Source organism: Myodes glareolus, chromosome 5 (assembly GCF_982192425.1).
Source record: "Myodes glareolus chromosome 5, mMyoGla1.1, whole genome shotgun sequence".
Taxonomy (NCBI): domain Eukaryota; kingdom Metazoa; phylum Chordata; class Mammalia; order Rodentia; family Cricetidae; genus Myodes; species Myodes glareolus.
In genome coordinates this window covers 39,550,836-39,566,867 of record NC_142030.1, presented here as the reverse complement: position 1 = coordinate 39,566,867, position 16,032 = coordinate 39,550,836, and the positions used below count along the sequence as shown (strand labels likewise).

General features: G+C 38.2%; 1 protein-coding gene across 10 annotated transcripts in view; it reads left to right on the top strand.

Annotated features, from left to right (window-relative positions):
* The window catches only part of Nrg3 (neuregulin 3), a 1,014,491-nt gene that overhangs the window by 758,433 nt on the left and 240,026 nt on the right, over positions 1-16,032 (top strand). For all 10 annotated transcript variants that reach the window (XM_085687869.2, XM_085687868.2, XM_085687873.2 and 7 more), the window contains exon 3: positions 5,728-5,801. In XM_085687869.2, coding sequence (XP_085543995.2) covers positions 5,728-5,801 — 74 coding nt within the window. The remainder of the gene's footprint in view (positions 1-5,727; positions 5,802-16,032) is intronic.

The window sequence follows — 16,032 nt, the reverse complement described above, 5'->3', positions numbered from 1 at the left end:
AAATCCAGCCCTAAATTCTTTCTTTTATAGTCAAAAGTGTTGTAGAAAGTCTGTACCCATAGCTAATCAGTAGATAACATTAATACCAAGTAGTTAACTTACAGATCTTGCTGTCTTAATTAGTGTTCATTTTAAAATAAGACGGCTTAATTAAATTCTCAGTTCAGCTAAAGAAAGCTTACACTTTAATCAATGTCACAACGCTCTCCATGGCCAAACCTACATTCTACTTTCCGCTGAAGACTGGCTGGGGACATGAATTAGTTCTAAACCCATTAATGATTTTTAGCCAATGACTCTAGGCTGGAGATCCATAGGGAGAAAAATTTCTGGTCCACCCATCACATGATTTAGAACAAGCAGGTTTTGGAATTGTGACTTCTCCATAACTTCTTTGCTGATGCTGGGCCATTCACTTCACACTACTTGAATCAATCTTTTGTTTTTATTTGGTTGGTCAGTTGGTTTTAGCTTCTGGTTTTGTTTTTAATCCAGTTAGTCTGCCATTAAGAAGTTTCATCACCATTGGACTCCCAGTCTTAAGATCCTCAAAGACCATCTTTCTGCTCTGTTTCTGAACTCAACTTTTTAAGTTCCACAGATGAGCTATATTGTATAGGATTCACCTGTTTGCTCTTACCTGATTCCACACAACACAATGCACTTCACTGCCTTTGTAAGATTCATCTGTAAGGTATAACAGGCTTTCTTGGACCACCAGCCCAGACCATGACACAGATTTATTATTAGTTATGAATGCTTGGACTTAGCTTAAGCTTGTTTCTAGTTAGTTATTTTCCCCAATGTATTTCTATTAATCTATGTGTTGCCCCGAGGTTTGTTATTTCATCTAAGAGTCACTGTCCATCCTGCTTTCCTGCTTCCTCCTTGTCTGGCTAGCTGGCTTTCAGCTGGAGAGCTGCCTTTCCGGTTCTCTCTACCCACCAGTACTGCTGAAGGAGGCAGAGGCAGACAGGTCTCTGTGAGATCAGGGCCAACCTGGTCTACAAAGCAAGTTTCAGGACAGCCAAGAATCTTACACAGAGAAACTCTCTCTTGAAATAAACACACACACACACACACACGAAGACTAAGTGTAACATCAGGATAGAAACATACGTTTTTACGAATTATGATGTGAATGAGGAAGATGGGCTGTGAAGACCATGTGCTGGATAGATCATCTGTGAATGTAATCAAGTCATAAATGAGCAAGAAGACAGAGAACATTGAGAGAGCAGGTCAAGTTAGCAGTAACACCTTCCACTAAGAAATGAGAGAATTAAGGAGGAAGAGAAAGTGAAAATTTATTTCACCTAACAGGTTTTTTTTTTTTTTTACGTTAAATTAAACTATTCTATCAAGATGTTGAAATTTTGAAATTCAAAGTTTGGAGACATTAGATACCTTTTAATGACACCTGTGGATTCTTCAGTTTTATTCACAGTAATTTATGAGAATCATTGACTCAAACAAGTAAACCACTGTAGGAGAACTATAAGAAAGAGGTGAAATGATGTTAGTACTTGGGCTGTTGGCTGCAAGAATTGCATTAATCCAATCAAAAAGGACAGCTCCTGTTCAACATAAACACATGACCAAACTGCTTTTTTATCAATTAAATTTGTTCTATGATAAGTTTGTGTATATATAGTGTATTCTGGTTATTTCCACTGACTATTCTTTATCTCCCTCCCACACCTGTTATCACTCTCCAACCTCCAAAACATTCATGTGTCTTTTTGCTTCATGACCTATGGATTATGATCAGGACCAGTTCTGTGACCATGGATTTGAACCTAATTATTAGAGCCAAATGGGCTCACCTTTGGTTATACAATTAAAGCTGATTACTGCTACTCCTCATGAGTGTATTGATAGCCAATAGTTCATCAGGGAGGGAGCGGCCTGGAGATCCCCTCCCTGATCCATTATTGGCTGTTGACAGAGCCAGTCTTGTTCTGGCCCAATTCAGGGAGTAGCATCAGCTCTGAGGTCACTTTGAATTGTCTTTGTCATGCTCTGAAGTCAGTACTCCACTACCCTTCTCCTTATCTTTGTATTCTCATTCTTTCTGCCCCGTTTTCTGGATTGTTCCTTGAGACTTAGACAGCATGTTATCTATATCCCATTTAGTACTGAACCATCACATATTCCTTTGTCCCTTCAATGAACAGGAGTCTCTACACTCATTGCTATTCATTGTCTTTCCTATATGGTAAAGAGACATTGAACGTGTACCAGCTGGACTTCTTAAAACTCCTTCCTTTCGGGTCCTTCCACACGCCGTCTTGATGTACTGATCATTTCTGTTTCACTATGCCACACAAAGCAAGTATTGCATTCTAGCCAAAGATAATGGCTGGTATCCATGGTTCTTCCTTTGGCTACTGATTATCTCGCCCCCCCCCACTAGAATCAGTCACTGGGCTTTTTCTCAGGGGTAGTGAAAAGAAGAGAAAAATGATCCATAAGGACGCCAGTTATTTCAGACAAAACTGGACATGTGGGAAGGAGAATAAGGCAACTCTGAGAGGATGTGAAGAAGAAGAGTCGTGTACATTTGAAGTTAAACAGTCTTGCCCTCTGGGAACATGAGTGTAACTTGGTACCTAGGCTCACTATGGGCTAGACCTGGCAGATACTGGAGCCAGACTGCGATTCCCCATCCCTCTCCTCACTCCGTGTCCACCATTGTCAGTGGAATAATCATAGTTCCCGCCCTACTTGGCTTCAAATGTCACCTCCATGTTCCTCCTGCTTCTGACTTTTTGTACTGGGAAATTAAGTATAATGTGGTTTAAGAAGTTAGTTTTCTAAAGACACAACCCCTCCAGCTCAAAGTAAACACAGGGGATTTGAGGCTAATTTTGCCTACAGGAAAATGTCTCAGCTCTTGCAAACCAACTTTGTTTTGTGGTTATTTCCTAGTTGGTAATAATTCTTTCATTTTCTTCATGAAACCTTTTTGTCAACCCTTGCTGTTTCCTGCCTGAGTTTGCACAATCAAAACTTGCCTGTGAAAGGACCGAGCGATATTGTGGTTTTTTTTTTTTTAATATCGTGGCTATGATTCAGGTTTCTAAAAGACAAAGGAATGCGGAGAATAGGTGAACTGAGTGACTTTCAGATAAAGGCAGAGAGTAAAGTAAACAGCTTCCTAAGCAAGCTAAGACAAGATTTGTACTTTTTTTTTTTTTAAAGAAAGCCATATTTACCGTTAAACATTATGCAGGCACTCTTCAATGTCATTCATTTCGTCACACATAAGATGAAATCAATCTTCTAGGGTATAAATCCCCCTCTTGTACTTTACACTGTGTTTTTCTAAAAGAAAACAGTAACTCTTACCATCTTACAAACTAACTGAAATAGAAGCACACCACATGGTATTGTCAGTTATCACCCCAAGAGAAGGTCCATCGGACTCACTTGTGGGATAGAATTGCAGTTGAAGACATGCTCCCGGCATGCATCAATATGGTCATAGAACCAACTCATCAGCAGTTGTGGTAAAACTCCATCATCATATTTAGATAAGTCTGAACTTAGCAAGGTAACGTATGTGTGAATTTTAAATGAGAAATTTATGTGTTGTTTTTCAAACCCTCTAACCAGTTAGCAGTGGCTTGCTCCTCTAACCCAACGGAGCAGGGCTTGCTGCGTGGCTGCATATGTGGCTGTTTGGAGGCTTGTGGTGGACTCCCTAGCCTGAGCAAGGCTGCTACACCACCATCAAACTCTTATCTGCAGTCCGCAGGTGTGAAGGCACCTGGAAAAGACTCATTTTACAATTTTCCTAATCCCCCACCCCAAGGCCTAACACTCCAAGGTGGGCTCTGAATGATGGTCAATCCATTTGTGACTGGAAAAATTTCACGCTTCCCTCTTTATTTTGTTTTCCACTCACAAATGGAATAGCATGTTTTAAGGAACAATGAAGCTGTGAAAAGCAAAGCAAACAAACAAACAAACAAAAAAAATCAAAATCAGTATTTCCGTTGAAAAGCAGTCCATCCCACCCAGGATACTATTTTCACATGAAATAAACATACAGGCAGTTAAGGGGTAATTAAGACCTCCCTCCTGCACAGGCTGGAAATGACACCCGCAGAAAGTGTATGTGCCTGATCACCCGTGCAGGACATGATTCACAGTCATGGAGAAATGAGGGCCGAAGCTCCGCTCCATGGCCCGGAGAGTTCTAGATGCGTGTGAAGAGCAGCATCAGGGCAGCTTTCAGGAAACAAACCCTTATCTCATTTGTCACAAATATGTTTCAGCGCTAAATATCATCTGGCTAAATGTTTACCATTAGAAAATTTATTTCGCCTATTTTATTTCAAGCACAATAGATATTTTGTCTTTAAAGAGGTGAAGACAAGGGCTTGCACAAATAAGTTTGTAGGCATCTGCGATCCCTGGGCTATCTGTATACACATAGTAGGAATCTTTGTTCTTAGACTATGAGGGGGCAATCACCAAATATATTTGGAGGTGCCATGATTTTAAAAGGTGGTGAAGAGAGCCTGGCATTCCAGTTTAGCTCAAAATGAAAGGTAGAAAATGGCCTGTGTGCCTTCAGTGTTGCTACCCCTGTTACAGTAAACCTCACCTAATACTTCCTCACACTCAGGAAGCTAAGCCTACTACTCCAAGTGAAGAATTCACAGTCCTCCTTGCAAGGGCCTGTGGGACCGTCTCTTTGAATACTTCTGTCAATTTCATAGATTTCTAACAAGCAGATGGTTGTTTTGCAAACCTGAGTTTCATGTCAGCCTCCCAATTTTTTCCCTCTGTAAGTAGGACAGAATCCCCCAGGTGGCAATGGTGACTTCTCTGCTTTGTTCAAGCATGACGAATTAAGCCTCACCAAGACCAGCAAACACTGCTTTCCCACTTAAAGAGACTCTACCCAGACTGTGTTTGGGGCCTTAGTTACAGTTGTAGTTTGAACCAGCTGTAGATGTGTTGCAGTTGTCTGAGTGGGTCAAACAGCCATAATTGATTGAGTCAAGCATAACAAGTAGGACTCAGGGATTGGATGTGCCTCGTTACTAAAGCATCCAGAGTGTACCTACTTCAGCAATGTACTCACTCAAGATAGTTGCCTTTGTATATATTTTCTAAATATAAAGGAGCAAACAGGAAGACTTAGGTGCCCCTCAGACCCTGCTAGGTGCTATGTTAACATTTCTGACAAGGAAGTAACTGACAGAAACGGAACCAAATTCAAAAAAGTGAAACCAGCAAAGAAGAAAACCAATAAAATACAAGGAAACAATACAGGGAATCTAAATCTGTAACTGATGTATAATGCTATAAAATGTGTGCTCTAAGAAACACGATGCTTGCAAAATGTGTCTGAATGCATTTAGAACCCAGAGTACAGAATAACACAGCATGCACCTGGTGCCAGCCATATAGGATAACCACCATCCGCACTGCTGAGAGAGGCATCTGAGATGTTGGTGCATTTGTTCTTTGAGTGTGGCATTTACAGCTATAACTGTAGATCTGTGTTCCTCTGGGTGTTTTGCTGTATTTGTTTGCTTTGAGCAAAATTGGAATCTAGAATCTGCCCACAGATGTTGGAAACAGGCTGAGTCAAATTCGGAAGGCTAAGTAGACCATTCTCCCCTCACTGTCAGTGCTAAGTCTGCTTGATGACGTCTCAAGTCTTTCTCGACCACATGCATATATTTGTCATTTATCCCCTTTTCTCAGGTGCAAGGAAGGCTACCAAGGAGTCCGTTGTGATCAGTTTCTGCCGAAAACAGACTCCATCTTGTCGGATCCAAGTAGGTCAAACCTTTTTCTTCTCTGTAATGGGATGTTGTAGGTGGTCTTACCTGCATGAAGGTCTCAACCCCGCTGAAAGTTATGTTTCACTTCTGTGTCTCTGAACCCTGCTGTTAGAAAGTGGGGGGGTGTCCATGCTCAAAGCACAACCAGGATGAACTCAGTCTTGTTCCTCTCCCATGTGAGACTTAGCCTTCAGCTGAAGGCCAGCCTGCGGCTCTGCTGGGAACCAACCGCAGGCAACCGCCTGCCATAGGAACCAGGCTGGCTCCTAATGTCACTTGATGCACAAAGAAGGCTAGAGAGAAAAAAAGTTCAGAATTTCTCTAAAGAATGTTATGAAATTGCATTTTCATATTGCTTCTGAGACTTTGTCTGGTAATTTGTGAAAATGGTGAACTTATTAACATTTATCTTACTGAAAGAAGAAAATATGTGTAATGAAATTACTTAAAGATGTTTTGAAACAAACAGCAGAAACTCAGCTCCAGTCTGACTACACTATTTTCATATCAGGGATTATAATACTAACAAAATTATTATTTTGAATCCATGAAAGAAGGCCTTTTTTTTTACAATTTCTAGTACTGTTGGTTATTAGTTTCAGTTGGTATATGAATTTAAAGGTAACTTTCTTCATGAAAATGACCAGTTCTGGCTAAAAGTAAAAATTTTACTTTAGCTGTAGTAATTATTTTGCTCTTTCCACGGCTGTTACAATTGAATCATCACTAAAGAAGGATTTTGATGGACTCAAAAATTTAATTCAATGAGGATAATGACACACCTTTCTAAACTGGAATAGCAATGTTATGGTTTTATATATCTAACATGCATCATGAAGGTTTTAGGAAGGATTTTGTATCGGCTATAGCTAGCTTCTCAGTCCACCTGTGTTTTAGCACACAAAGAACATGTCTGACTGTCCTCACCGTTTTGTCCGAATGTATCAACTTGTCCCATAAATTTCTAGCCAAATTATCTTGGTTAAATGTAAACTTATTTAAAGAAAGGAAGTTTTTTTTTCTTTAATTTCACTTAAATGTGTTTTTACCTTGGCAAGGAGCTCACCTTGTCATTCTTTGCAAACTTGCCTCCTCTTGAGGAGTGTGAAGGTTGCTAAGAGGCTGGAGACCAGTCCAGATCTCTGTTCTGTGAAATGTGAAGTGCCATTCTCTAGAGTTGATCAAAAGATCCTGGTGTTAGGGGGTCAGTGTGTATATCCTTTATTTTGTAGTTGTGGTGACTTTTTGAGCTGAAGCTTATTGGTGTCTAAAGCTCCTTTGTTGGTCATGGATACATACGTACATTTGGAGCATTGGGAAGCTTACATACAAGATGAGCTTGGCACTTTGTTTCCTCCACCCCACACAAAACTGTTTTTCTAAGGGTCTAGTTTGCATTTCATTCTTCATTCTTTCTCTCTTTTTGTATTTCTCATTTTCTCACCTCTTTTTCTCCTTTCCTTCTTTTTAATACATTTTTCCCAAATTAAGTTTATATGTTTTATTCTCTGTGTGTGTGTCTACATACACACACATGCATGTATTCATGTAAACATATGCATGCTATGCCACGGTGCACATCTGGAGGGCATAGGAAAACCTAAGGAAGTCAGTTAGACCATGTTAGTCCTGCAGAGCGAAGTTGGGTAGTCAGCTTTGTGGCAAGTGCTTTCCCCATTGATGGCTATCTCAGGTAGTGACAGCCACCACTGTCTCACCAGCCACTCTTCCAAAAGTGCAGAACTTTCTATGTGGTTTTAAAATATTTATCAAGTACAGAATTCTAGATAAGGCCTTGTATATGATACAAAGTTGGTAAAATCATTGCTCTTTAAAGTACCTAAACAAATTTTGTGATCCAATTGGACTCAGAAATTTAATTCAATGACCATAATAACAGACACTTTCAAGTTGCAGAGGCGAATTTTATCAGTGCAGATGTTGAAAGTATATGACCCACATTAGTGACTATGTGTTTCTCAGAGGAAAAAAAATCCCTATGTGCCTTCATGGCTAAGATTAAGGTTCATATGATTATTTCTTGTAGCAGCGGTGGGAAAGAAAATCCTAGGCATAACTCACAACAAGCTTCTCTTTGAAACATCTTATACCTTGTTTTCCTCCAGAATGACAAATGCCTGAAATGTTTCAATCATATGACATCATGAAACAGAAATTTAGTTACGTAGTACTGCAAAAATTAGCATTCTGCAATATATGGTTAGAAAATAAATACAGTGCTCTGCTCAAGGGAGGTATTTTGGATTTGGGGTTATGGGATTATATAAACTCATTTTCCTGTTACTCAATGTTTGGGTAAAAATTTATATGTCTATAAGAGTCAAATGTTAGAATTTCATGAAATCAAAATTAGAGACTTTCACACATTAAAAATCTATAGATGTGCCAGGAGGTGGTAGCACACACCTTTAATCCCAGCACTCGGGAGGCAGAGGCAGGTGGATCTCTGTAAGATGGAGGCCAGCCTGGTCTGCAAGAGCTAGTTCCAGGGCTCCATACATAGCTACACAGTGAAAAACTAAAAAAAAAAAAAAAAAACTAAAAAAAAACCAGAATCTATAGATGAGACTATGAGTCATATATTATTTCATAGATTCATTCATTTATACATTTATTTTTGAGATCATTAATTCATTCCACCAGCCTTTTCTGGGTAGCTTCAAAGTTGTTAATCCACCATATTATGTCAATACAATGGGATTTTGCTCTGAGAAGCCTCCAACCAATGAGGAAAAATAATATGGTTATACAAAAACATTGAGATTTATTGGGTAAAACTTTTGCTTACCCATATAAACCATGTCACATGTATTCAGTTTCTAAGTCTCATAATTCTCATCTGAGTAAAGGCATCATGGGAGATTTTGGTATAACATAGAGATGGAGAACATCAGCCCCGGGTAGATTTCTAGCCCACTCCCTTATCTTCATTGTTACCGTTATGAGTCTGCAATTCGATGTTCTGCATGCTAGGAACTGTGCCAAAGGGCTTTGACTGAATTATTTCATTAAATCTTCACAATCACAGACTAGTGGGGAGCGCATTGGAAATTGCTCACATTTTATGGATGTGGAAATTAGACTGCAGAGATGCAAAATACACTAACTCAAGGTCACATAGCCAGTTAACACCCAAGTCTCACTTCTCTTCTAAATGACTTAAGGGCCTAAGCTTCCAACTGATGGGCTCTTTTCTCCCTCTCCTGGAACCTTTCCTCTGCTAGCTATTTTCAACAGGACATTTATCACTCTAAATTTCATTGACTGAAACTCAATGACCTGCGGCAAACATCATTCTAAGGAACAATATTTGCACAATTTTCATATCTTAATGCAGCAACTTGAGCTTCCATCGAGATTTAAATCCCTAATGAAATTTCCTTGTCAAAATTCTTGCTGAAGAATTGTTTAATTTGCAGCTCATGATCTCTTCGGAGTGGCTTCATGCTCAGGAAATAAGTGTTTCTCCAGTACCCTCCATGTTTTCATTCTGCATCTTTCCTCTCCGTCTCTTCTGCCTTTTCCCCCTTTCTTTCAACTTGATCCTTGCATTCATCTATTGACTAAAATCCCACAATGGGATATAATCTCCCTGTTCTTTTTTCTCCCATAGGTAATGCAGAGTTGGTCAGATGGGTACCCTTGCCTGTGTATTTTGAAAATAAAATCACATTACTTAGCATTTACTTGAGAAAATGAAGGAAAGATGTCACCAGCAGGGCCACAGTGGTTGTTGTGATGAGGATGTGTGCCCTAGAATGTGGTAAAAAGAACCTATAAAATAAGTCCCTACCGAACTCACATGTACATAATAACTTTAGAAAGTTTTTGTAAGTCTATCTTAAAACAAAACAAACCCTAGTGCATGCAGCTGCCTTTCTTCAGGATTCAGTTTATTGTGGATTACTGCCACATTACTGGGTTTGTTGCAGATGGGATGGGGGTAAGAGGAATGAACTTTTGTCAGGATCAAAGGAGGGGACTTTCGCTGAAGATGCCTGAGCTAGTGTATGTCACCTCTCAGATCATATATGTTGACCCTTTCTCCTGCTGCTTTAATCCTTTTCATGGATAACAACCATCACCTTCCTGAACCTTCTTAAATACTATGCCCCCCCACTGCATTTGACAAATGCTCATCAGTCTTTCCTAAATGTACTGTGCTTTTATATTCTATTTCCAGGAGCTGCTGTGTTTTGGAGATGAACAACAGAATGGTTGGTTCATTTGGATGCTCTTTGGTATGATGTTCAGAGAATGAGTGCACTAGGCTGTGCGCATTCTGTCCTCCTTTCCACGAGAGTTGCTTCAATAGATGATGGCAGTGTAGTCCCTCACTTGTGCGAGTGACGTGAAATGAAATAGTTTATACTCCTGCCCTCTTTCTTTCTGACTTGATATGACCCTTTTCGGTCTATAGATAGTTTTAAAAACCTGGATACACAGATAGAAATAGCATCTTACAATGAAGATTCTAAAAGAGAGAACAGAAAAGTTTAAAGGTCAGCTATAGTGTTGACAAGAATCAGAGATGTAAAAATGGGTTTTCTTTTAAATTCAGGGCCATATTTAAAATTCTAACAGAGCCTCTTTGTTAAACAGTGACTTAAAACTCTAAATATTGTACTAAACATATGTTTATGTTTCCTCTTTTATTACCAACACTTAATTATTGTCAGCTTATGGTGGAGGAAACTGAAATTTGGAGACTTTAATTAACCCACCCAAATTATGGGTTCCTAGGAATTTTTAAATCAGTATATTCTATACTTTAGCATTCCACATGCTTTCTGGTGCAGAAATCAATAAAAATTTTTTTGCAAAAGGCAACTTTTAAAATTTTACTTTTATTCTTTTGTGAGTAATCAAAACTAAAACATTCAGTTTTATGTGAATTTAAATGTATTTGAACACAAATAAAATCATAAAAGTACATAAATGTATGGATTTGAATGTAATATATGATGTAAAAATTTGGCTGAACTTGGCTCTGCACTCATTATGGTATGGAGTAAACACCTTCAGACTGTTTTTTCTGGGTTTACAAAAAATGTATCTTATTATTGTTATTTTCAGTTACTCAACTGAATATAGTACATCAAAACATCTTCAGACCGTCTACTTATAACTCAGTGCCCATTGGCCAGCATCTCCTATCCCTTCATCCCCTTGTTCATGGTCCCTGGGAACCTTCTTTCAGGTCTTTAATTACATGAGCTTAACTTTAGATTCTTCATCTGAATAAGACAGTGTGGTACTTGTCATCATGTGCTTAACTGATTTCTCTTAAAGCAGTTGCCTCTAGTTTCATGCCTGTACTAAATTCCCATCAATGGTGGGCAAGATTCCTCTTTTCTCTACAACTTCACTGAGACTTTTAATTCCTCTTTTTTGGGAAAAGCCACTCTTCACTAGAATCAGGTACTACCTCATAGTGTTTTTAGTCATATTAGACATTTTATCCTCATACTTGTTAGCTATTTGCACACATTCTTTTGAGAAATGTCTATGTAGCTCCGTGGTCTACCTTGAATATGATTGTCTTTTATTTCTATAATTTTCTATTTCTTTGTGTGTTTTGATTATTAACAATCTGTTAGAGATACAGTATAAAAATATTTTCTTCCATTTAATACAGAGTCTCCTCACTCTGATAATTGAATAGGTTACGTGTGTTGTGTGTAGGTTGAAGGGTGAGAATGTATGTGGATACATGGGTACCAACTATGGAGTCCAAGTCAACCTTTAGTGCCATGTTAAAGGTACTGGCAACCTTCTTCAAATCAAAGTCCATCACTGACCTAGAAATCTCAAATTAAGCTGAACTAGCCAGCCAACATGTTCTGAGGAATCTTACTGTCTACCTCCATAATTGTTGGATTATAAATGCATATCACTATCCCTGGATTTTTAATATGTGTGTTAGGGGTCCAAATTCAGATTCTCATGTTTTTTTATAGTTAGCATGTTAATAACCAAACCACCCTTCAACTCAGTTGGATAGATTTTAACTATTTCATTGTTAGGTATCTCTGCTGTTGTCATTTTCTTCGGAATCTTGGATACTTCCTTCCATTTGGAAGAAGCTTTGTGGGAGGATTAATGTAATATTTATTGAAGACATACACATGATTTTCACTTAAACCACAAAAAGATCTTCAGAATTATCATATTTTTCCTGCTTTCTTGTCTTTCCAATAAAGATCAGTAATTACAGCAGTAATAAATTTCCAGTGATGGGCATAATTCACTGCAGTGGCCCAGAGCTGCAATTCAGACCCATGAGAACTGCTTTGTTTTAAATGTTGCCCCTCCATTAAGCAGCAACAATTAGAAACACAAAGTTCCATTAAACATTTATGTTAATCAAATATTTTCAGATACAAGTAATAACTATGACAAAATTGTTCTAGTTTACATAAGAGACAATCATGTATGTTCTATGTGTTCAAACACTTAGCACATCTTTGTAAGATAAAATCATAACTACCACTCCCAGTTTTCCTACTGGGGGTGGACAAAGTGGGAAAAAGAGAGAGGAGAGGTTGTATCAATCTCAAAGCATAGCCCATGGTGGATTCAACCTTTCTATGTTCCAATCTCAGCTTCTCCAGTGTTTGTATTGCATTCATGACACCATGCCTGACACCATTTATATTTTAATTGTATATATAAGGCACATGGTGAAATTTCGATGACAAAAACTCTGAAGATTCAAGACAGGACATGAGATCTACATGGAAACCTACAGTACATTCTGACACATTTTACAAAATACACTCCAAGATGAATATCCAGCTCTACATAAATCCCTGGACTATCTTTCCAGAGTTTTTGTTAATATTTAGCTATATATCTATCCAGTGTATTTCCCTCTGGAAACGCATAGGCAATTAGACTGTTGAGAATTAGAATATAGATTCTGTAGAAAGACAGACAATCTAGGATTTGCTCACCACAAGAACCCCTGTTTATGCTGTTGCCCTCACATCAGGCATTGAAGTTACTTTGAATTACTGAAAGAGAATTGTTCTGTGGAAAAAGTTTTGCTGGATCCCATCTTAAGGTGCTTTTTAAAAAAATCTAATCCAAAAGTTATCTAATATCTTCCAAGAGCCTATCATGTTGCTAAATGTTAAAATTAACAGAACGTTAGACAAGGTGGTGTATACCTTTAATCCCCGAAGTGAGATGGCTGAAACAGGATGATCTCTGTGTGTTCAAATCCAAACTTGTATACATAGTGATTGCCACAACAGCTAGACCCTGTTTCAAAAACTAGACAGATAAATAGATAGATGTATATATGTATGGATGGATGGAAGAATGGATAGATGATAGATAGATAGATAGATAGATAGATAGATAGATAGATAGATAGATAATGGGCATAACACAATAAAATTAACAGAGTAACTTTTTAAAGCTTTAAACCCCATTCTGCACTTTAGAAGAGTAATTCTTAGAAGAGTAAAGCATTCCCACGGTTCATTAGTATGATGGTGTTGTTTACATTGAGTGTGCTCCCACTCCAAAGAAAATATGAAAGACAAAATAAGAAAAAAATTATGTTGTCACATTTACCATTCATCCAATGACTGCTGTGAAGGTCATCAGTGCTCTCTTCATGGAAGTAGCATCCCAAGTAACCCATCAACCTTTCACAAATAGTAAGGAAGTTTTAACACTTCCAAAGGATTAATCAAAACCTCCATCCACCAGCTCTGACAGTCTGAATCAGTGACCAATTACACTGTGTCAGATACAGTTTTGTTTGCCCCAAAACATCCCTTTCTAACTTTCTGTTTTTAGAATATTTGTTTTCTATAAAACAGGTACTCATGTAACATGATCATAAAAATAAATACAATTTCATTGGGGATGATTCAGCATTAATATATATTAGTGTAATGTCAGTAATTAATGATATTTACAGCTTAATATATAATAAGCATAAGCAGAAATACAAGAGGAATATAGGCTGTGATGCACTTAACTGTTTGGAAGTGTTTTATTCAGTAGATCATCATCTTTGTACTGACTGAAAAGAACCAAGCATTATCCCAAGATGTAAACTGGAGCCTCTCCCGGAAGATATTTTCAGGGTGGAAAAATCAGTCTGAGCAGTCTCTGACATAATTGGAGTGTTTCTAGACTGTTCATGACATAGGACATCATACAACCACCAATTACAGGCAGCAAGGAATTGTGTCTCTTCTCACTCTGTCCCAGTTTTTACTGTGTCCAGAAATAGACTTTGAGCCAAGTTGGTTCTGTCCTCCATTGTTATAAATGTGCCTTTCAGTATTCTGCTTATGTACACGCACCCATTTCTTTCAGTGGAATTACTTGGCCCCCATAGTATTCCTGTAACAGTTTGACACATTCTCCTAATGTGTTCAACATAGGAACCATATGATGTGACTTTGTTACATATCTAACATTATTCTTTTGAGCTTGTCATCTTATTTCATCTTTATGTCTCTCCAAACAGTCAAACACAACAAAATAAAAACACATTGAGATCAATATTACCGCTTCTATTTTTTTTTTACTAGAGTGTGAGTGGTATTATTAGGTGAGACTTTGGCAATAGCTTCATTTGTAGCTGTTTTAATAAAGGTTTGAGAGACTATGATTCTTTTGACTTCTGACAGGGAGGAAGCCAGGGTGTTGAGATTTTCTTTCAACAGAAGAAAAAATTAGGATATTAGAAAACAGAAATGAAATAAAAATACTTCTAAGAAGGTAGAAATCATTCCATCATGCATGCTTGGCTAATTGATTCATACACAGCAAGCCACATATTTCCTTCTAAAGGATAGAGCTGATACATTACTTTTGTCTATAGTGACATAGTAAATACGGGGGCAGTATCTACTTTACATTTTTCTATTCTCAGTTAATGTTACAATCACACAAGTAATGAAGGTGAGCTTTACTTGCTCTTTGTAATCCCAGCTTGCCCTGTGGTGATGACTCCATTCAGGACTTGCTCATATTGAGCAGAGTTTTACAATGTATTCTTGTAACTTGCTGTTGCACTCAGAATAGTCATTGATAGTTCACAGCCTACAGATTTACAATGTAGTCTTCTTTTCCCCAAATGGACAATGGTTTATGAGCTTTATAAATCCTCTAAGGAAGGAGGTGAGAATCCAATTTCAGGTCAAAGTTCTTTTAAGCCAAGAGCCATGATTCATTAGCTAGTATGGGGAAAGAATAGTCTCTGTATTGCACAAAGGAACATACAAATAAGCGAAGCAGCTGCACGGCACTAGTTTTTTACAAAAAGGACCCAGAAGAATCTAACTGGACTAAAAAGTATGCATAACCTAGAGGTCTCTCTCTTTTATCCCTAATGGAAGTGGTAACTGCATTTCATTCTTTGGTGGCAGTTTGGCTTCACATCCTAATGTTAGCTAATTGGTGCAATGAGGAAAGCAATGTTTCAGGAAGCAGAGTCCCGTATCAGGCAAACTACCTTAGATACAGTATGTAAAATAATGCTTCTCACATGTTCATACATGACTTAGGTGTTAGGCGCATTACTTGGCCCTATAACAGAATGTATCACAGTAGCAACTTACCAGGAGAAACTTAATTGGTCCAGAGTTCCAGGGTCTCCCACCATGCTACAGAAGACATGGCAAAGTTCATAGTGGTGTAAGTGGACAAGTTTACATTGGTGCCAGTGTCATCTGACTAAGCACAATATGACAGCAAATCAGGAAGTAGAGAAGGGATGAAAATGAACATGATCCTTAAAGTTCTATCTCTGGTGCCCTACATGTGAACTCCAGGTCCCATAACCCACCAACTAAAGGCTGTTCTGAACACTCAAAAACCTACTTTTCATCTACAGAAAATATGTTTCAAACGGAAGCTTCATTATTCTTTTTATTTTCAATTTTTAGGAACTTTATTCTCACATATCCAAAGGAAATCCTGCCCAGGTTTCTTCTTACCTTGCAATACTACTTTTGTTCTTTTAAAAAAATAATGATGATATGATGGCCCGGGTGGCCTGCAAGCCAGGCAGAAGCTGCCGCCGGAGCAGTACAGGGTCCCTGGGCGAGCGGCAGAGTCAGGCGGCTGGATACGGTGAACGGCAGAGTAAATGGACATAAGGCTATATATAAAGCTAGACATTTATTACTTAAAAAGGGGAGATATAGACAAACATAAAATAAAGACATACACA